Genomic DNA, 22,168 nt, shown 5'->3' on the forward strand with positions numbered 1-22,168 from the left:
GTGACCTTGAATGTACCTTGAAGCTGGAGGGAACTTTAGAAATCACCTGATATGTAATTGACTTTGCCCTTGAGCTCACAGTCAGTCAGTAGGAAGATGGGGCTCAGAAGCCCCGTGTGCTGACTCCCTGCCCAGAGTTCTTTGAAGAGAGTGACAGGGAGGAAGGTGGGGAGGGGAGAGTGCCCGATGTGTCTTCCCTCCCCCACCACTCTTCCAGACGTGGTCCACCCACGCCTGGCCTTCCAGATGTGCCTGAGCAGCCCCAGATGTGATCTGAGGATTCAGTGAGAGGGGCTGTGAAAGCGCTCGGGAGCCTGTAAACTGTTACCCTGTCTCCCAAATGCAAGGTTGGTGCCAGTGTTAATTTGTCTCTCATGTGTGACCACAGGCAGCTCTCTGGCCAACGGCAAGGCGAATGCCTGATGTTTACCCCAGGGAGGCCTAAGCCCGAGCTGTGACACTTCATCCGTCCTAGAAAAAAACAGGCAAAAGCGGCTCAGCACCAGGAGTGTGAGGCCGAGAGGCAGTGGTTTTGCTGCGCCATTAGGATGTAAAGTGCAGGTGCGTTGCTGTAATTTATTAATGGGAGCTAAAGACATCAGAAGATGACTCTCCACGGCCAATCCTGGCTTCAGACATTAAAAACCCTACCCCCACCAGGCCTTCTCCAAGCCCCTCCCCTGCTTTCCTGCCTGAAACCTTGTTCCCTTACATGCCCTGCCGGAGCCTTTTCCCTCTGCTTATCTAAGAGCTTCCCTCTCTCGCGACGGGACACCAGGGCTCCTTTGAGACTTTGCCCTAACGCAGAGTGTGCCCTTCTGTCCTGCAGCCAAATTTCCCGTCTCATGCCAGGTCAGGGTCCGACCACCCCGTCTGCTCTGATGCCGGCCAAGCCAACTGTGGGTCCAGCTCTAAGTTCTCAGCTTCAGTTCCATCTTTGCTGAGCACGCCCATTGCGGTTCCGTGGGAGAGGCCCGGGTTTGTGCATCAACATTCAGAGTTCTTTTCCTTCTTTACATATCCTGCTTAGTTAGGGCTAAAATGTGTCCCAAGCCCATTGTGAACGTGGCTACTGGTTGTGCGGTCTGTGCAGCGGGTCGGTCAGAATGTGCTGGTGCAGCAGCTGCTTCCATGGACGCGGCTACTCCGCCAGGTTTTATATTTTTTAGTGTAATGACAGAGTTTCCAGTTACCGTTAAGGGAGCAGCATTAGAAAGTTTGTAGCTGAGTGCTTTCTTACTGTTTTTCGTTTCTTTCACGAAAAGACTTTGTCTTTTTTAAGGCAGATTTAGGTGCACAGCGAAATTGAGAGGAAAGTACAGAGATTTCCCACATAGCCCCTGCTTCCACACATGCATAGCCTCCCTCATTGTCAACGTCTCCCACCAGAGTGGTGCATTTGCTACAACCGATGAACCTATACTGACACAACATCATCACCCAAGTCCACAGTTTACACTAAGGTTCACTCTTTGTGTTGTACATTCTACGAGTTTGGACAAATGTATCCACCACTGTAGTAGCATTCAGAATAGTTTTATTACCCTAAAAATCCTGTGCTCCACCTATTCATCCCTCCTTCCACCCTAGCCCCTGGCAACCACTATTATTTTTACTATCTCCATAGTTTTGCCTTTTCCAGGATGTCATATAGTTGGAATCAAACTATATGTAGCCACTTCAAATCGGCTTTTTTCACTTACTATTATGCTTTTAAGTTTCTTTCATGTCTTTTCATGATCAGAGAGCTCATTTCTTTTTAGTGCGAAATAATATTCCATTGTCTGGATGTACCGCAGTTTATTTATCCATTCACCTATTAGAGAACATCTTGGTTGCTTCCAAGTTTTGGCAATTATGAATAAAGCTACTATAAACATCCATGTGCAGATTTTTGGGTGAATATAAGTTTTCAGCTTCTTTGGATAAATACCAAGGATTGTAACTGCTAGACTGTATAATAAGGGTATGTTTAGTTTTGTAAGAAACCACCAAATTGTCTTCCGCTAAATTGTCATTTTGCATCCCCACCAGGAATGAATGAGGGTTCCTGTTGTTCCACATCCTCACCAGCATTCGATATCATCCGTGATCTACACTTTGGCTATTCTAATAGGTGTGTAGTGGTATCTCGTTGTTTTGATATGCATTTTTCTGATGACATATGAAGTGAAGCATCTTTTCATATGCTTATTTGCCATCTATATGTCTTCTTTGGTGAGGTGTCTGTTAAGGTGTTTAGACCATTTTTTGCACTGGTCATTTGTTTCTGATTGTTGAGCTTTAAGAATTCTTTATATATTTTGGATAGAAGTCCAGCCACATGTCTGTAACTGTGAGATGGCAGTAAAGAAGGACATGACACAATTAAAAATAGAACTATCACATGATAATCCAGCAATCCCACTTCTGGGTATTTATTCAAAAGAATTGAAATCAGGATCTCACAGAGATACTTGCACTCCCAGGTTCATTGCAGCATTATTCACGGTAGCCAAGATAGTGACAACCTAAATGTCCATTGACAGATGAATGGATAAAGAAAATGTGAGATATACATAAAATAAAATAGTATTCAGCCTTTTTAAAAAAGAAGGAAATCTTACCATTTACAACAACATGGATAGACCTGGAGGACATTATACTAAGTGAATTAAGTCAAACACAGAAAGACAAATACTGTATGATCTCACTTATATGTATAATCTAAAACAGTCAAACTCATAGAAGCAGAGGGTACACTGATGATTGCCAGGGGTTGGAGCTATGGGGATATGAAGAGGTTGTAATCAAAGGGTACAAAGTTCCAGTTAAATACCATACATTAGTTCAGGATATCTACTATACAGCATAGTGCCTATAGATAGAAATACTGTACTGTATACTTAAAATTTTCTAAGATGGTAGATCTTATGTTAAGTGTTCTATTACAAAAAAATAATATTAATAGTTATTGTTTTTGTTATAATAAAGGAGGTAGGATGAAACTTTGGGAGGTGACGGATACGTCTATGGCCTTGATGGTGGTGCCGGTTTCAATGTGGATACTTATTCCCAAACTCATCGAGTTGTATATACTAAATATGTACAGCTTTTACATGTCAATCGTACCTCAACAAAGCAGTTTTTTTAAAAAGACAAAAATGACAGAACTATCAGTGGAAGTCAGGCCTATCCCATGTTCAACCACTACATGTCCTGTCCTACAGAATCCTTTGAAGAGGTGGCAGTGACACACCAAGGAGGAGAGACAAGAACCATATATCTCAGGTGAGTAGCAATCAGTGACGATTCAGAAACACATATGAAATAGTTTCTTTTCTTTCTTAAATATACCACAGGAAGGTGAATCTTAATGGGCAGAAAAACCTGATATATGCATTATTTATGGAAAGGACACTGCTGCCTTCAAAATACAATTATCTATTTACTTTGCACATTATAGGAGGAGCCATTCCATTACACCTGCATATTTTTTTTTAAATAAACAAACATAGATCCTAACTACCAGCCAAGTAAGGTGATGCTTGGTGATTCTTTAATCACAGCACATTGCAGAGCTGCTTTGTTTTCCTCATTTCTGTTTCTACGCATAATTTACAGAGTAGTGCAACATGCAGATGACACATGGAAATCAGAATTATTACTTTTATGTAGACCACGTTGTTCTTTGCCAGTAAGTTGCCTCCAGATGGCTTGGAAAAAAGAGTATTGCTTTATACTGTTTTCAACTAAGAAGAGCTACCTGAAAGCATTTACACCTAGTATTCAGTGGAGCTAATTTGTGTCCTCCTCTGCCACTCAGGTGGACTATATATCACTTAGGGTTTCTTCTTAAGGAAAAATTTCACTGGGATACAGAAGAGTTTAGAAATCTTAAGGTGAAAGGTAGAAGAAGAAAATACAAAAGCCAACTGTTTGGAAGAAATCCGGAGCATCCTAAAAGTCACTATAATTAAAACACAGCAGTCTGTAATTATTCCAAAGGGGGAAAAAATTGCAAGAAAGGCTCAAAAATGCTAACGTGCTTACCCAAAGCTCTGCCATATTAGTTCATATTGACTCAGACAGATACAATATCCTCAGATGGACTGAAAACTAGTTGGAAGGCTTAAAACAAAAGAAAATGTAATATAATTAGGTGGAAGAGCAGTGGGTTTGGAGTCACTGGAGTACGGTTGGGTTGGTTCTGCCATTGACTGACCGATTGAACTTTGGCAATTCATGGGACTTCTCTGTGACTCAAATTTTGAAACTGCAAAACAGGATACCACCATTTAACCTTGGGTTAAAAGAATGTGTGTAAAGATTGTGTTTTGTTTTCAAATGCTGCTCTTCACACCCTCTACTTGTCTCTGTTTCTCTTCTCTCCAACCAGCGATAGACAACCTCTTGCTTAACTTCTCCACCCCCAACCACCTACTTCATTTTCATTTTTATATTCAAATTTTTCTTTAGCATAAGCCTCCAAATTTATAAATTTTGGCCTTTTTTATATTTCCTAAAGCCAGCATTCAATGTCATATTTTAAATTAATGCGTTAGTATGTTTATGTTCAGTGTTTCTTCAAATTACTCTCCAAATTAAGAAAAAGTACTCCTCTCATTACCCCTTGCTCTTTGGTTACCACTGCATCTCCTTGGCTCCTACTATTAGCTAAACTGAATTCACACCTTAGATTCTTGACATGGGTGACGTGGTCAAACATAAAGGGCCTTATTGAGGTGTTCTTTTGATAAAATTGGAGTCACTTCTGTAAGAGTTGAGAGAGAGTCTCCCAGTTGCTTGGGAATAATGACTGTAAGTATGTTTCAGCAGTTCTCAAACTTTACTGTATATTAGAGTCATCTGGAAAATAAGTTAAAAATGAAAATTTCTGAAATGTTCTTTAGAAGATTCTGATTCACAAAGTTTAGGTGGGAGACCAGAAATCTGCATTTTAGCAAGCACCCCAGCTGACTTTGATGCAGGTGACCCACGACTACCCCTCTAGAAATGTTGTTAGAGATTATTTAGGTAATTCTAAGAGCAGTCTGGAGTTTTGAATCTTTGTGGTTTAAAAAGGAATATTTTATAAAAGGAATATTTGCAAAAAGGATTTTTTATATTAAAAAATGTGCTGACATATGTTATCAGAGCACAGACCTGAGTTTGGATGGTAGTTTGCTCACTTGATAACTGTGTGTCTTAGATAAGCTAATTAGTCTTACTTTTCTAACATGTGATATAAGAACACCATTAGCCACTCGAAGGAGGTATTGTAGGGCTGAAATATATGTTAAAAGAAACCCTTAGTTATGAAAAGGTGGGTAGAAATGTTAATCATAATTATCTCTTTATTACTGATAATTTCAAGAACTGGATTATTCAACTAAATGAAGAAAAACTAAGCCCAGATTTTCCATAAATTAGTGTCTGCACTCCTGTGATATATGAAGGGTATGTCAGCACCCAGTGGCACAGGTAGGCCAGAGGCAAGCTAAGGTGCAACCATGAAACAGCTATTTGACTGAACAGCAGTTCTTTGGCATTAACAGTAATTCAGTAAAAATTTACATTTGATTTAGTACAAAAAGCTGCAACTAAGTGTAAATACGATGTAATGGTAAAAAAAAAAAAATCTCTCTCTCTCTCTCTCTATATTTTTTCTTATTGCACTAATTCATTTCAGACTACTTTGACCCATTGCACAAAAGAAAGAAAACAAACAAAAAAAATGACCAGTTACAGACTGGCTGGAAATGAAATATGTGATTTCCATTTTATCAGGGAGCCATTTTTATTCTGTGCAAGGCAGTGTCAGGTAGACCACAACTACACTGATTACAAATTTATTCTGTCTGGATTTTGGAATTTAGTGAAAGAGCAACTGAAGAATGTGGTGCCTTGTATCTTTCTCTCTCTCCCCCACCCCTTCAAATGCATACATACACATATATGTATAACATTCATGCAGACTGAATGCATAACAATGTATGATGCGTACACACAATATATGTGTGTGTGTGTGCACATGTGCCATTTTCAGATTAAGAATTTTTTTGGTAAGAAAAATGTTTTCAGTAAAATTTCCCAATTTTGAATAGCTCGACATCATCCCAGGAAGTACTTTTATAGCAAACTGAAGGCAAGGGGTTGTATCCTCACCATCTTTGTATCCCAGGTATCTTGTGTAGTGACTACAAACATTAGACACTAAACCAACATTCATTGTTGTGGAAGTTGATTGACCTTCTTTGGGACAACAAGGTCTAAGTAGGTCTCAGTAAGATTCTCAGGGAAGTTAGATTTCCTCCTGAGTTTTCTTTTATCTTGTCTAGTTATATTAAGATAGATCAGGTTTATGCTGCAATAATAGAAAACTCCCAGATCTCAGCGACTTGACATGCCAAAAAAAGGTTTATTTCTCATTCAATTAAAACCATATGTGGATATAGGAGACCCTCCAAGCCAACTGTCCTTCTTGAAGCAACTCAGTGATGTAGGCTGTTTTGATCTTGTATCTCCACGATCTCAACACAAGGTCTCTTCCACGGTCACCCAGCAGGGGGAGAGAGCTTTGGGCTGGTGAGTCTGGCAGCAGTAACTGAATGTTTTGGCTTGGACATGACACACTTCAGTTCTGCTCATCATCCATTAGTATCATAGCGCTGCCCCATCTAACTGCCACGGTTTAGGGAAATACGATCCATCCTCTGTCCCAGAAACAGAGAAGAACTGGAGAGAATAAGACCAGAAGTCTCTACAGTTTGAATGATTTCCAAGCAAACACATAACAAAGCAATAAGTTTCTTTTAAGAGGGGAAAATAATTTTTAAAAAATAAATAAATTGATGAAGAGACTACTTAATCATAAATGAAATGAACAGATATTAGATGTTGATTATGAAGAATTCTGCAATTTGAGCACATATTAAAAATCTAACTAAAGCTAAGTTTAAAATCAATGTGAATTTATTTTAAAAGAACTTTAAAATGCCATATAGCTAAAATTTTAAAGCAATCTACCTTTGTCAACTTATAGCTGAAAAACAATTCTAAATAATAATAGAAACTGTGAGGATAGAAGGCCCAATGGTTTTGAGGTAAATCTTCATTCTGTTACTGAATATATGCTATTCAATCATTGGGACTTTGATTAAAGCAATTTTTCCTTCCTTTGACCATATACAATTTTTTTCTTACGGAATTCTTAGAAAATATTATAATGTAATTATAATTTAAATTCATGTTAGGCCAAAGCTTTAAGTATTGTGCCAGTGTAGTTTCCGGTCATCCCAAAATCTCTATAAAAGAGTTGCCAAAATTGAGTTGATTCTCTGAGAATTCTTCAGAATAGCTTTTCTTTGGGACTTCTGCAACACTGGATCCCTGATGGATTAAAAAAATTGACCAATCCCAAACCTGACACATAAAGCTGACACAAAGAATTTAGAACTAAATTGTTAACATAATTTATGATATTTAGTTTCTTCCTAGTCACAGAAGTGTGATTAAACTTACTGGTCCAGCCATTGGAGTTGGCTAGAGATCCTTGAACAAGAAGAAAAAATTGTATGAATTTATAAGAAATGGAAGCCAAGCTTAATTTTAACCTTTGTGTGAAAGTTTGTAATAATATAATTAATCTTCTTGTAAAGATGTCATTTAGGATAGCTTGAAATACCATCTGCTATGAGAGAGCTTGAATGCAGTGTTTTCTGGATGTGCTGCACTAGGTCAAGTCTGAATTCCCCTCCAGACCTAGGATTTGATGTGTAGACAGAGCGTGCAATTTTGCAATCTGCTGAGCCAGAAGAGGATTTAATACTACATTCAGAGCTGTACTCAAATTGTCAAAAAATGTTCAATAAAATAACATTGCAAATCATACTCAGTTAAACTATCTGGCAAAGGTAGCATGACAAAATTGAGAAATAAATCATATGAGATGTAGTGTTATTTACATGTTTTCAGGGCTTACACACTGGGTGGCTTGCTATTTACAAGACAGCATTTCCACCCTTCCCCTCTGCTTTAAGATTTGATACAAGGCCAAGTCCTCCATCTGACTTCATGCGACTGTGGTCTAGTTCAGATTAGTATTTGTCACCACTCTTCACAGCAGACAGGAATGCAGCAGACTGGCGGAGGAGCAGGAGAAAGAGATTAGGGGACTAGGTATGTTGAAGGTAAACATACCTGAGACAATCACAACAGTGAAATATGGAGGTTGCATGGAGGTCAGATGCTCAGGGCTTAACTTTAGATAACTGTTGAAGGAAAGAGCATTTTAGAATTCTCAAAATTTTTGCCGCCACTGGAAAAACAAATCATTCCGTAAAACATTATTATACGCCCTCTCTGAAGATGTTTTACAGAATTCTAAGCTTACTTAGAAGCTAATGGGACATCTGGCTGAAACATGACAGATCATAAATGTGTTTCAAATAAATTAAGACATGGTTTGACAGAAGAGAAAAACCATCAATCTGAACAAATGAATCAATATAACAAAAGTATTCTTAAAAGCTAAAAAATGACATTCTATCAATATGAAAAATATTAACAAAAATGATAATGAAAAATTTTAAAGATAATGTAAACAGCAACTTTATTCTTTATGAATACAGAACATAAACTCTGAACTGTGGGCCAGACATTATTTTAATGGTTTTACATGTATTAATCTAACAAGCTTATGATGTGAGTTTTATTGTCTAAAACTGAGGAAACTGAGGCACAAGGGAGGTTAAATACTAAGCTGGTAAATGATGGACATGAGTCTTGAACCCGGCTCCATCCTGAATAAACTGGCTCCATCCTGCATAAACTGTGATAAATTATAAAAGGGAACAATACAAATCTTCTCAGTAAAGTTTTACAATGGAAACAATACTCTTATCGTGTTATTTCCAAATTACTTAAGATGTGATGTAATTTCTGATGTTAATATCACTGGTGAGCTGTATCAATTTCAAATAATAGGTAAAATTTGAGGAAAGGAGCTAGTGATTCTTGGCTCTGTGTTGTGCTCTATGACTAAGACTTAGAATTAAATTACGTTAGTCAAGCCATTTCTATTTTCTTCTCTGAAAATCTAAGGTTATAATGCTCATCACACCATCAAGTTATTATTGATTTGGACTGATGATTTCCCTTAAGAATTGATTAGAGCTTGGGAGAAGATTAGTCTTTTGGAAGAATCTTTATTGTTAGGTTATATTAGCCAATAGTGTAGTAGTTGATGTCTTGACTTTATATTCCAGCCAGGCGTTCTTGTCATTTAGCTAGTGTAACTCCAAGTTAAATCACAGTATTAAGCAGTATTGATTTGTCTGAGCTGTGGAATGTAAATCTTTTCCCACCAGGTAAACAATGGCAATTAAATGGAATTTGGCTTAGAAGGGAAATGATTTTCCCACAACTTTGCCCCATCAGCAGAAACCCTAACACTCCAATAAGCTACAGGGTTTAGTGCAGGTTTGGCGATGCATCACTCAGCATAACCTGGTTGCCAAGAAGCTGAGCCTGGAATTTGTAAATTCTTTAAGATCATCAGCAGCCTTTGGTGGGGGATACATCACAAAAGTGAATCCAAACAGACTGAGTGGCTAGGTTAAATAAAGTAGGTGAACGTAACTGGCAGAAGAAAATGTTTCCCTTTCTGAAAAGCATGGACTTTGGCATCAGGTAGACGTGGGTTGGAACCCAGCTTCATACCTTATGAAGTAGAGCTTGTAAAGCAGTGATCACTGGCAAGTTACTGACCCGCTCTCAGCCTTAGTTTCCTCTTCTTAAAAAGAACTGTTAAGAGCATTAACTAGTTGTATATGTCTAGCACAATACATGACACATAGTAGGAGTTCAACACATGTTTTTTAAATGAAAAGATATTTCTCAACAAATTCAATTATTGGAAGACAGTGTAAATAAAATATTTTTGAAGACTCATAACTAATTAGACATTATTTTTTATTAATTAAAAATCCAGTTTGGAAGTCTGAATCCTTATTATTCAATTCTGAATAATAAATGAATTATTCTGAATTAACTGAATAATGAGGTTATTCAATTTCTGCTTAATTTTCAAAATTAAAGTTATATTGATTCTCCAGGTCCCTCTCAAAAGCAAACCAAGACTAAATTTAAAGTATTTCCTCAAATTTAGGAGATGAATTTCTGATTTTTTGAAAAGTTTTGGCCAAAGATCAGAGAAATCTCTTTTCTTTGCAAGCACTCAACTACAAATGTTCCTAGCTCTGAGAGTCATACATTAGTCAGAGGGTTATCCTGACTTATTAGGTCTTTTACTCTTTAGTCATGATAACATTAGCTATCAACAGCACTGTCTTCTCAGCTTTCTGCTGGCGAGATACCTTTCCTTAGAGAGTTTCACATGCATTTGTACTCATGACCTCCTTACTCTCCACACTAATCTTAAGAAGGGTGGAAGGGAACAAATATGACTGTGTTAAAGATCAGGGGTAATAAACCTGGTCACCGCTTTTTCCCTGGCAAGGATATTCCTAGATTCAAAAGCTACAATATGGTAGCTACTAGTCACATGTGGCTATATAAATTTAAATTAATTACAATTAAATAAAATTAAAAAATTAGTTTCCTCAGTCACACTAGCCACATTTCAAGAGTTCAACAGCCCCATATAGCTAGTGGTTATATTACACAATGCATATATAGAAAGTTTCCCTTATCTCTATCCAGAAGCATTGCTAAATGATTGACAGTAAGGGTATCCAATTACAATTTTTCTTTCTCATTGAGCAAACTAAAGATACAGGCTTCCTCTTATTTTTTCATTCTTTAAGAGAAAGAAGTATGCAAAAATAATTATAGCACAAAATTTAAGAGTGAAGATCATCTCATGCCCAAAACTCCTCGTTTTGACATAAATTATTTCATGGAGTTGCTCCAACCTTGTGGTCTTATATGGTCCCATGTTCTCTATTTCATAGGGGAAAGAATCATGGCTACCTGATAGTGATCTCAGCTTGTTGAAGCAAGCTTGACTGCCCCCGGGGTACCTGATACATTCCACCTCTCAAGCATTTCTGTTAGTCAATTGAATATATCATAATTAGAAGAGCTATTCATAAAAGGACAGGGTACTCCTGTTTGGGAATTCTTGGATTTTGCTATCTCCCCCTTTCTTCCAACCCCACCCCCATCTTACTGAAGCTTCTTACCTGATTTGTCAGTGTCCACTATAATGGTAGGATTGGTGGTGCCACATGGCAGGAAGAGGAGAGAACAAAGTTTTCATGAGGGCTGAGAAGCCTCTCTCTTCCCTAGAAGAAGGCTAATGAAGGTGAGAAAATATTGGTCCTTCATACCCCAAGCCAGGGCTAGCTCAGTCAGAAAATGCCCAGAATGGCTTGAAGCTACATATTCTTTTGTAGTACACACAATTCTGGATGAAAATTTTACTTCCACTTTTCCCACCTCTGTGAATAAAATTCCTAACCAATCTTGAAGGGATTATCTAAGAGATTGTGGATATTTATAATGTTGAATTCTGTTCCACGGTAAACCTTCAAGGAGGAATACTCTGGTAGATAAAGGTAAGTAATAGTAGAGAAGCAGGCAGGTCAAAGCTTAAGCCATACAGAAGAAAAGGATGTGAAAAGGAACCAGCTGGATCCCAAAAGAGTATATACATACCCATTGCACACTTGCAGGTCTCTTAACCATTGATTTACCAACTTTCTCCTTTTCCTCAGCCCAGTCATACTTTTACCAGTTGCACTTGATCCTGTTAGCAACCCTGCCCCAATGACTGAAACCACCACCAATGACTTGAATCTATTCCTACTACATTGTATATGTTCCTAGCACCCAAAGTGAAATTATGAATGCATTTTCCCATAGAGACATTAGTTGGTTCAATATATTTAGGTTTTAGGAAATCATTAGCTGTAATGTGGAGAATTGATTTTTTTGGGAGCAAGAATGGAAACAAGGGCTCACTGAGCGGACTATTTCAAGTCTAGGCAAGAGATGACAAAGGCTTTGGTCAGGGAGGTAGTCATGAGAATGAATGGAAAAAAGTAGATGGATTCAGGATAAGTCTTGGAGTAAAGCTGACAGGACTGAATTTGAAGTAGGGAGTGAGAGAGAGATAAAAGAGAGAAGTGGAGAGGGATGATACATTCGTTGAGATGGGAAATATTAGAAAAGACAGAGAAAGAGCTCTGGTTGGCAGAGGTGAGGTGGCGATGAAGAGCGCTGCTTTTGACATGTTAGGTACCACATCTAAGTGGAAATATAGGGTAGGCAGCTGAATATAGGACTTTGGACTTAAAGTCAGTGGTCTTTAGCATACGGAGAGTATGTAAAGCTGTGGAACCAGAAGAGATCACATAGAAAGAGAGAATAAAAAAATGAGGGCACCAGCGCCATTACATTTAAGGTTGAGGTCTACATAACACTGCATTATAGGTTATGTAGAATTTTCAGGCTTCCCAGGTAGATTACTTAACATCTATAATAGAGAATATGCATTTCAAATTCTAAGGAATAGAGATCAAACACATTCCTGAGCACAAGAATTCTTCATGTGGGGAACTGCCAGCATAACCAAGGGTTTATATTAGGTAGAATCACTGTGACACTTTGAAAGAATTTAATTCATATAAAAGAGAATATGTCTCACTCATCAATAACTGTAGCTGCTTATCTGGATTACTTGGAACCTACAGACTGGTTCCAAGCCTAAAAGAATCTGATTTGATATTTCTACCTAGTTTATCTCATTTTATGTCACTGCTGCCAACATGTCAGTTTTGATTTGATACAAAGTATAAAAGTCTATTCCCTGCATTATGAGAGAAAGAAAAAAATTATAAGAAAAATAAAGTGTGTTAGACAATTACTAAAATTTTACTACTTGAATCACTGCTAAACATTTTTATAAATCTATAAACATTTACAATTTTAGCAGTTATGGAAAGCAGGCAAAAAGAAAGATTTAAAAAATTACAGGAAAAGTATGTTTCATAAAGGTAGTGCTTTCCAGTGTCCGGTGGTCTTAACATTTTTAGAAAAGAATACCTACACAAAAGAGCAAGCTCTCAAAATTCATTACATATACATCTTGCCACAAAACATTTTCTATAATCTGCTTCAGTATCTGAGCTGTGTTGAAGTCAGTGATTTGTACATTCTGCGGCTTCAGTTATTTCTTTTAAAATCAGCTTCCAGACTTCTGAGAACTGAATCTTTGCCAGGACTGAGTCAAGTTTTCCTACCTTTTGAATGAGTTTGTTTCTTCATCTCTGTGTATTTCTCAAAAATACAAGACCAGTTTGCATAACAATTGGGAGTCAGAATTGGATTTTAAAAGGCCATCAGTATCCTTCGGCATCTGTTATCACCAGGACTCTCACACCACATTGCTCTAAATATTCCCAGATCTGACCCAATCCCAAACCCTCTCCTCTCCTCACCCACAGCTCCTACTGGGCCCTCTGGATCTCCTATTCTTGATTCCAAAACCCTATGCATACAATCTCATCTCCAAACTTTCTTCCTCCCTCCTATTGTAGCTGAAACCTGATGGACCAGTGAGTCTAATATTTACCCTACAGCACACTCACCAGGAGGCCAGGTATCTTTTGGTACCATAAGAAATTGTTTCACATATGTATATAATTTGCCATATATCCTTCCCTACTTACACTCTTAGAGGATATTGTAAATTTGGGTAGCACATAAATTTAGTAGCATTCTAGTAGCTATGATTTAGTCATCCTAGTAGCATTTGGAAATGCAGACTCATTTTAAAGTGCTCAGAAGGCTGGTTACTGTTTTATGACAGTTTTTTAACTTTCTTATAGAACCTCATCTAGAAACACAGCAATTTTAGCTAATCCTTTAAATTAGTAGTCAGACTCTATTAGCTCAGGATTAGTTGATTTATTACATTACAAGTGGAATGATTGATTGATTCAACTATTTATGGACTCACTATTATACACTAAGTCCACACACAGGCTAGGTACTAGGAAATGCCTTCGGAATATAATAAACAAGACAGATGTGGGCTCTTCCTTCAGGAGGAGATATATATAAACAAATGAGAGCACAGATTATTAATTATAAATGGCAATTAACACAAACTATTATTTAACTCCACACGTACTGCAGAGGAAAAGTCTAGTGTGCAGTGCCCAGGGTGGGAGGAAGTAGAATTTAAAGGGGATCAGCTTGTTGAGAATGGGTGGTTCTGGGAAGAGAAAACAGAAAACTAGGTGAGAACAAAGAAAATTTTACCAGCTCTTTTCCTTCTATTTATATAGACCAATGATTGATGCCCAAGGAGTCCCTGCATTATGGCAGATTTGGTGTATGGAACTGTGTTTATTTTTCAGTGAAATAAAGGGAACGGTTTTAGTTTTGTCTGGCTTAAAAAAATTCTGGCAGTCACAGCTGGGAGTTTTCATATATTGCTTCTGCCCACTTACTATGATGATGGTGGTGATGCCCATGAGTAAGTGGCCTGTGGATTCAGAACACGTTGGCTTTTTTTTTTTTTTTAATTGATGAAGATTTATTGAAAAGCAACATAGTTTGTTTGGAACCTTCCAGAAAAGGGATCTTCATAAAAAGCAAATAATCCCTGAATATCTTCATATAGAGCTGGGAGGGTGGTGTTGTTCTTTGACAGTTTGTTGCTGTAGCTGTTACCATTGTTCTTAAATGATTATGTTTCTTAGTATACACTGGTTTTCAGTGTCTAAGATAAATACTGTACCATCTCCAGGGTCAATCTCTCCCAACAGCCTAAAATTTGTTTCTGTTTTATAATTTTGAGCATGCCAACACATACCTTCCAAAATCAAACAATATTTTTTCATCAAAGGCACAACTGAATTTTATCAATTAAGTAGTATTTAATCTCATCAGAGATAAATTTTTGACAAAAGTTATATTTTCAGTGAGATCACATGAATCCAATTCCCAACCTAAGAACTATTAATTTATTTTGGCTTTCTGCTTCCTGTTAGTAGTCTTCAGAGACACAGTAGAGTTGTTTACTGGTATGTAAACAGCAGACTAGGGGATAAGTGCTTGGATTCAATAACTCTCGTTTTTCTCTTGGAGTTTCATAAATGTTTTCCAGGTTTTTACATAGGGTTTTTTTTTTTTTCTTATTCAGGATTTATCATGCAAAGACTGTTTTTTTAAATTCAGTGAATGAATAATTCTTTTGCTTTTTTATCATTCTTTAAAGCATATATAGCATTTCCTGATTCCAGTCAGTTTAACTATCAGAAAAAAACTACCTGACTCAATGCAGAATAATATCAATCATAGGGACATTGTTCTGGTTTTGATTTCAAAGCAATCACTGAGTAAGGCTCCACTGAACTGCAACATGAATCAGCATTTAGCGAGGCTGGGTTTAAACCTCTACTCCAGATTCTGAACGACAGAGAACTTCTAAATAGGGCACTGTTTGTTCACAGTTTTAGGTCTCTGTGATTTACTTGGCTTTATTAGACAATAGGGGCTTTGGTTCAGGTATATTTTTAACATTCCTTAAAAATAAAGCAAAGAGTATTCCCATTTTGGATGAGGATTAGTATGGTGGAGGAAATGAAGAATTTACAAGTGCTGGGTATCCAGGGATTATGCGCTGGGCTCTGTGCTGGATTGCCTCGGTTAATACGTTTTTGGTTGCATGTAATAGAAACTGGCTCTGGCTGGCTTAAGGGAAAAAAGTATTCTTCCAACTGGCATATTGGAAGAATATTTGGGTAGCTCAAAGAATCCAAGACTCAGGAAAGGCAGCGATCAGGGGACTTCTGACCTCAGAAGCAGAGTTCATGTCTGGCCCCCTAGGGTAAAATAGTTGAAGTATCTCAGCACATGACTCTTCACAGGAGGCCAATGTGGTCTTCACCTGTGGATTAGCCAGTCAACGTTAGAGGGACAGAATAATATTGTTTGGCCAGTTGTTTGTGGGCAACTGCACCTGTATTTTGTAGGCAGTTCCCAGAGAAAGGGGGCTTATTGTGAACTGGTGGCCACGCCAGTGAGGTCTACTCTACGGGGCATTTTACAAGGTTAATTTTCACAAAAAGCCTGTAAAAATCACTATTTTCACCTCACAAACGAGAAAACAGAGACTCAAATTGGTTAGGCAACTTGTCCAATGTTCTACAGTTAGAATGTGGCAGGGCTAGAATTCCAATTAGGCTTATAAGAGGGGGCTAGCCTCCTTCTTGAAAGATTAAAATAATCTGATGACTACATGGGATAAAAATTTCCAGATAATTTCTTATAGAGAGACTATTAGGTATCTCCAGGGTACTAGAAAGAGTAAAACTGCCTGTTGAAAGCTCTGGGGTTGAAGCCCAACTCTACCTGGTCATCAAGGGCAATTAAACATCAGATATTCACTAACATCGAATCTCCTTCACAAGGTTATTTTAACTTCACAGGGGTGTTGAGCTAACATGTGAAAATAGTTGGCTCAAAGCAGATACTCTTTTTTTGAGGAAATAACTATTCTAATAATGAACCCTCAAGTATGCGACTAAAAATAGAGTCACAGTTTGACAGTGGCTTTGTCATTCAAAAAACAGAATTCCTCTCTTACCCTTAGTCTTTCAGAATGGTGCCTTATTCACCTAAACATAAAGGTAGAAAATGCTATATAAAGAGAGTTAAGGAAACCATACAATAGGAGGGGAAAGTTTTAGATACAAAACATTTGACTACTTTGACACTTCGGGCTCACATTTCAGGGAAAATCTCTTATCTTTGGGCACAGCACAATGCTTAATCATCTAATTCTCTTAGTGAATGCTACCTGAGATGGTTTATGTCCTTGTGATAACTAGGACAAAAACAGAATACAGTTCTAAATGTGGAAATCTATAACTTGAACATCACCGAAATAGATTATTAGCTAACTCAGTTTGGAAGGATTAATGTATCAAATAGTTTTATGTTCAGATGATTATTCTCAGTTATCTTTAAGGATAACTCCATGGGAAAAAAAGTATTTTAGCAATCTAAGAATTTATTATTGTGCATGGTGGTGTTCCTCAAATATTCACAGGCTGATCAGTGTCGATCTGTTCCAAATTACTTCAGACCACAATTGCTCTATGTCAATAGCACAGACTAATGTAATCCCAAATGGAAGAAGAAAAACCCATTCTGTGCTGGTAGGGGTAGAAAGAGAGGTGTAGATTATTATATACTCTTGATATTAAAAATTTTCTGGATCTTAGTTTCAGTGACCTGCTATGCTTCATTTTCATCTAAATCATATCTGAGTAACTTGTAAAATATCCTATCATTTAAAATTTGATGACAAAGAGTCAACTGATTTTAAATGTGACCATAACATTATGTTATTGGCTTGTTCCTGAATTAAAAGCCCTTTTCCCCCTTTTTAACTATGCTGCATTTCAAGTCAGTGGCCTGCTTGCTTTAATTTCTTATTTAAATTTGTAAGAGAAAACTAAGTAGTCATTAACATTTAAAGATTCTTGATAAATATTATTATAATATTTAGGGGAAGGTATAAATTAAAAACATCATCATCCATGGGTGTAGAAGTTTGAGTAAGAAAAAACTTTTTTAAAATAATTAATTTTTTTTAAGTATTAAAAAATAATAATAACCAAATAAGATTTGAAGCTCTTTTTTATTACACTGAGAAATTCTCAGAAAAGTACAAAGCCTATGAAAGTAGGAGCATTTCAGAAAACAAGACAGAATGTTTGCATACATTTGTAATGACATTTTAGTTTTGATGTTTGAAAAAAACAAAACAAAACTCATGATTTCACATTGAAGCACACTGCTCATGAATTAAGTACCTTCTGAAGTACTGGGAAAGTATTTCACATCTCTTATATTTGAACCTGAATCCCTATAAATGGCTAAGTTATATTCTCTTTCTAGAGATTAAGTTCATGGTATGATTCATAAGAAAAACGATTTTATTGATTCATAGTGACTTTGAAAAAAAGAAATAAGCACATTAAACACATATATTCCTTTAAATCGTACATCAGATCAAAGTTGAATTAATTTAATAATCTTTAGTGTTGTTAATTGTTACCAATGAAAATACATAGATCCCACTACAGAAAAGAGGTTTGGTAATATCAGAATGATTCTCTGTCATATCAGTGTTTCATATATAAGTTACATAGATAAATAGGTGATGTTGAAAACCATGCTGTTTCTATCCTCAAAATCAAATAAATGTATGATGACTTCCTAGAATCTTATCAAGTCATTGTGAAACAATAAGTAAAAAATATTTACTATTTTTGCCAAATACAATGTAACAGGGCACCAGAGGCTACAAAGTTTACTTAATTAACTTTTGGTAATCTGGTAATTTTCAATGGTTTTGGGGTCACATCATACTTTTTGTTGCTGCTACTACTACTGCTAATAAAATAATAGTAAATGTAAAGGAGAAAACAAAAGAAAATAAATTAGATCTCTTGTAGTTCTTCTAAATACTGTTTTGGTTTATCCTTGAAGTGGAAATCAATTTTCCAAGGTTTGGAAAGAAAACAAAAGCATCTTTATAATTCACAGCATGTATTTTAGAGGTCTAATGATTTATCCATTGCCAGTGTGGGTTAGCTTGTCACGTTCTCTTTATTCAATGTCAACTGGTTCCGTAGCTATTAAAGCACTTAACTGTTTCTGAGCACAAGAGAGGAACAGTTCCAAACTGGACAGGCTTCTTTGGCGGATGACTTGATCAAGCTGTTGATTTTTTTTAAAGAGAGAGAGAGAGAAAGAGAAAAAGAATATACTTAGTTGAGGGCTAAAGAATATTATGCTACAGAAGCCCACTAGAGAAACCTTTTCAGATGATGATTTAGAAAATCAAACAGTGCTTTAAACTCAGAGACAGTGCAGTCACTATTTCTGGCCTATCATCTAAGATGAGATGATAATCATTACAATTTTATAATTGATGTTGGTATTCAGTTATTGGAGAAATACCATAAATCTGATCAGAGTGATTTCAGATAATATAAAATAGTACATAAAAATACCAGTTCTTAATGAATATAAAGACTAGACATCCACAAATATCATAAAAATATAACAGATGCAAAAAACAGAAGAAAAACATGGTATAGAAAAACAGCATAATTACTCCATGCATAGAGTTTAACTGGGACAAAGGATAAGTGAGGATATAAACAATTTCCTGAAATTAGACAAAGTTCTTGGGAAAGGTTTATTTTAAGAAACGTGATATTGTTGAAACAAATTTGACTTGGTTTTCCTGTTGAGTTAGAGATTTTTTATTAGGATTGTTTTAGTGTATCAATAACAAATACAGTGAACAAAACCATAGAGGTTTAGTAATAAAAGTCATATAACAAAGAACTTTCTGGATGGCAAGGATTATTGGATACATCAAAAAAGGGTTTCTAACTCTTCTGCCCTAAGAAATTGCTCATTGTGTAAAAATAAACAACGACAACACATTACCTACAGGTTATAGAAGAACGGAGGAACTCAAAAGAAAGCCAAATAAATTCCATTTCTTGATACATACCTGTCATATTTATGTAAAAGTTGACTATTCCTCCTACATGCTCCCCCCAATATAAAAGAAAAAAGACAAATCCAAACAAGAATTCTCTATTAAATTACACATCCATAATCCATTGAATTCAAAATGACTGAAAAAATGAAAGATTAAAATTTTGAAGTATCCTAAGAATTAATCAAAAAAATATATTATATTTAGCAAAATCCTCATGTAAAAAGATTGAAAACTACTAAGACTCCCTTCAATTCTAATATTTTGGGATTTTAATGTACATAAAGAAGTAAGATTCCTGCTTATCCTTTTCTCGCATGGGTTTTTTTTTTTTTTCTTCCTCTCTCAGATGATACCTTTAGGTGAATATATACCTTCTGCTTACAAGTCTCTATCAAATAAGATAGTTCATTATAAGATAAACCCCAGGTGAGCAGAGAGTTGTCTGTCTTGCTGACTATCATACCCCAGCATGTAGAAGAGGGTTTGGCCACATGTTCGACATTCAACAGATATTTGCTGAGATTGACTGAATCAATAAATACTTAACCCGAATAGAGCAAGGCAATCTACTAGGAAATGATAGATGCACTTTTAATTCTAAAAGTAAAAACATGCTTAACCTAATTTAAAAGCTATGTAGGAGACTAAAGTTGAATTTTTTAATGTTTCATTTTAATACACATAAAACAGATTGAAATCTAGTTATTTGCAGTTTTGTAAAATTATTTTGCACTTGGTTCAAATTCAAATAGTACAGAAGGGTATACCAACACCTTGGTCCGGTCCATTCCTAGTGGTCTCTGTCTACTTTGGGTGTTTTCAAGCATTTAAAGACAGGTTTTTAAAAAATATTTGGTCCAGATCTTGTAATTGTTAACTATGGCAGGGTTCACATAATCACTTTGTTCCACTGTCATTACTGGAAAATTTTCCTATTTCATTTTCAAGAAATTGCTTGACTGCATTCCATGATTTATTTAGCCACTTTCCCATTGATAGACATGTAAGTTTATTCCAATTTTGTCTTGTTTATGAAGCAACAAGGAAATTTACAACCTGAGTGCACTCCCTTCAGAAGTTGTCCAAGGGTTTCTCTTGGACAGATTCTAATACATGGAATTTCTACATCATAAGATTTGCATATTTTATTTATGTTTTTAGATGCAAAAATAATATAATGTGATATAATTGCGGTTGAACATATGTTCAACCATATGTTCACATGGGCGCTGTATGAAGAATAGACTAGGAGAAGAGCAAGACAAAAAGCAGAGGTTCAATACACAAGGCCGTCAGTAAACATGTGAAGAATAAATGAAATTAATGAAAAAATATCTCACTAAGAGAAAAAGTAAAATTTCTGACACTTCTAGGTAATTGACATAAAAATATTAGTCAATGGACTGATTAGACACATACTTCTCTCTTAGATGCCAAAGTATTTGTAATTCATTTTTACTGTCTGTGCAGTCGTTGTTTTCAGTGTTCCAGAATCCACGGAGTAATCCGCAACATTCTAGATGGGGAAAGCCAGCCTTTTGATTAGATACCTAGCCAGTCACCCCTCTTCATCCATTCATGTCCAGTGCTTCTTTTAATTATTTATTTTATTTTTTATTGAATGAAAGATTCTTTAAATTCTATAGTGCTTTATAATTTCAAAGTTTCACACAGATGATTTCATATAACCCCATAATAACCCTTTTTTTTAGTTCTACCCCTACATTGTCCCTCCCCCCTTCTCTCTCTCCACTGGTAACCACTAGTTTGTTTTTTATATCTGTGAGCCTGTTTCTTTTTTTGTTTTATTCACTAGTTTATTTTTTAGATTCCACATATAAGTGATATTATACAATATCTGTCTTTCATTGTCTGATTTATTTCATTTAGCATAATGCCCTCCAAGTCCATCCATGTTGCTGCAAATGGCAAAATTTCATTCATTTTTGTGGCTGAGCAATATTCCATTGTGTATATATATACACATACATACCACATCTTCTTTATCCATCACCTGTTGATGGACACTTAGGTTGCTTCCATACCTTGGCAATTGTAAATAGTGTTGCAATGCACATTGGGGTACATGTATCTTTCTGAATTAGTGTTTTTGTGTTTTTGGTTATATACCCACCTGTGGAATTGCTGGGTCATATGGTAGTTCTATTTTTAGTTTTTTGAGAAACCTCCATATTGTTTTCCACAGTGGCTGCACCGATTTACATTCCCACCAACAGTGTAGGAGGGTTCACTTTTCTCCACATCCTCGTCAACATTTGTAAGTTCTGTTCTTTCTGATGACAGCCATTCTGACAGATGTGAGGTGATATCTCATTGTGGTTTCGATTTGCATTTCCCTGATGATTAGTGATGCCGAGCATCTTTTCATGTGCCTGTTGGCCATCTGCATTTCCTCTTTGGAAAAATGTCTATTCAGCTCTTCTGCCCATTTTTTAATTGGGTTGTCTGTTAGGACTTGCATATTTTAAACTGTGATAGTTATTACCAAATTGCTTTCCAGAGTTAGAGTACCAATTTATCAGTCCCATCTGTAGTGTATGGGAGGATCAGTTTACCCTGTTTTCTTTTTAAACAGTTGCATAGTTGTCCACTGTATATTTA

General features: G+C 36.3%; 1 protein-coding gene across 2 annotated transcripts in view; it reads right to left on the minus strand.

The window, feature by feature from the left end:
• CCDC91 (coiled-coil domain containing 91) overlaps positions 1-22,168 on the minus strand; it is a 396,521-nt gene that overhangs the window by 14,523 nt on the left and 359,830 nt on the right. The window contains exon 13 of one of the 2 annotated variants that reach the window (XM_061205328.1): positions 17,716-18,747. The exons of the other annotated variant lie outside the window; for it this stretch is intronic. Within the exon in view, the coding sequence (XP_061061311.1) occupies positions 18,637-18,747 (111 nt within the window). The 3' untranslated portion in view covers positions 17,716-18,636. Of the gene's footprint in view, positions 1-17,715; positions 18,748-22,168 lie in introns of those variants that run through there. 2 annotated transcript variants of the gene reach the window in all.

Source organism: Eubalaena glacialis, chromosome 11 (genome assembly GCF_028564815.1).
Source record: "Eubalaena glacialis isolate mEubGla1 chromosome 11, mEubGla1.1.hap2.+ XY, whole genome shotgun sequence".
In the NCBI taxonomy this organism is placed as follows: domain Eukaryota; kingdom Metazoa; phylum Chordata; class Mammalia; order Artiodactyla; family Balaenidae; genus Eubalaena; species Eubalaena glacialis.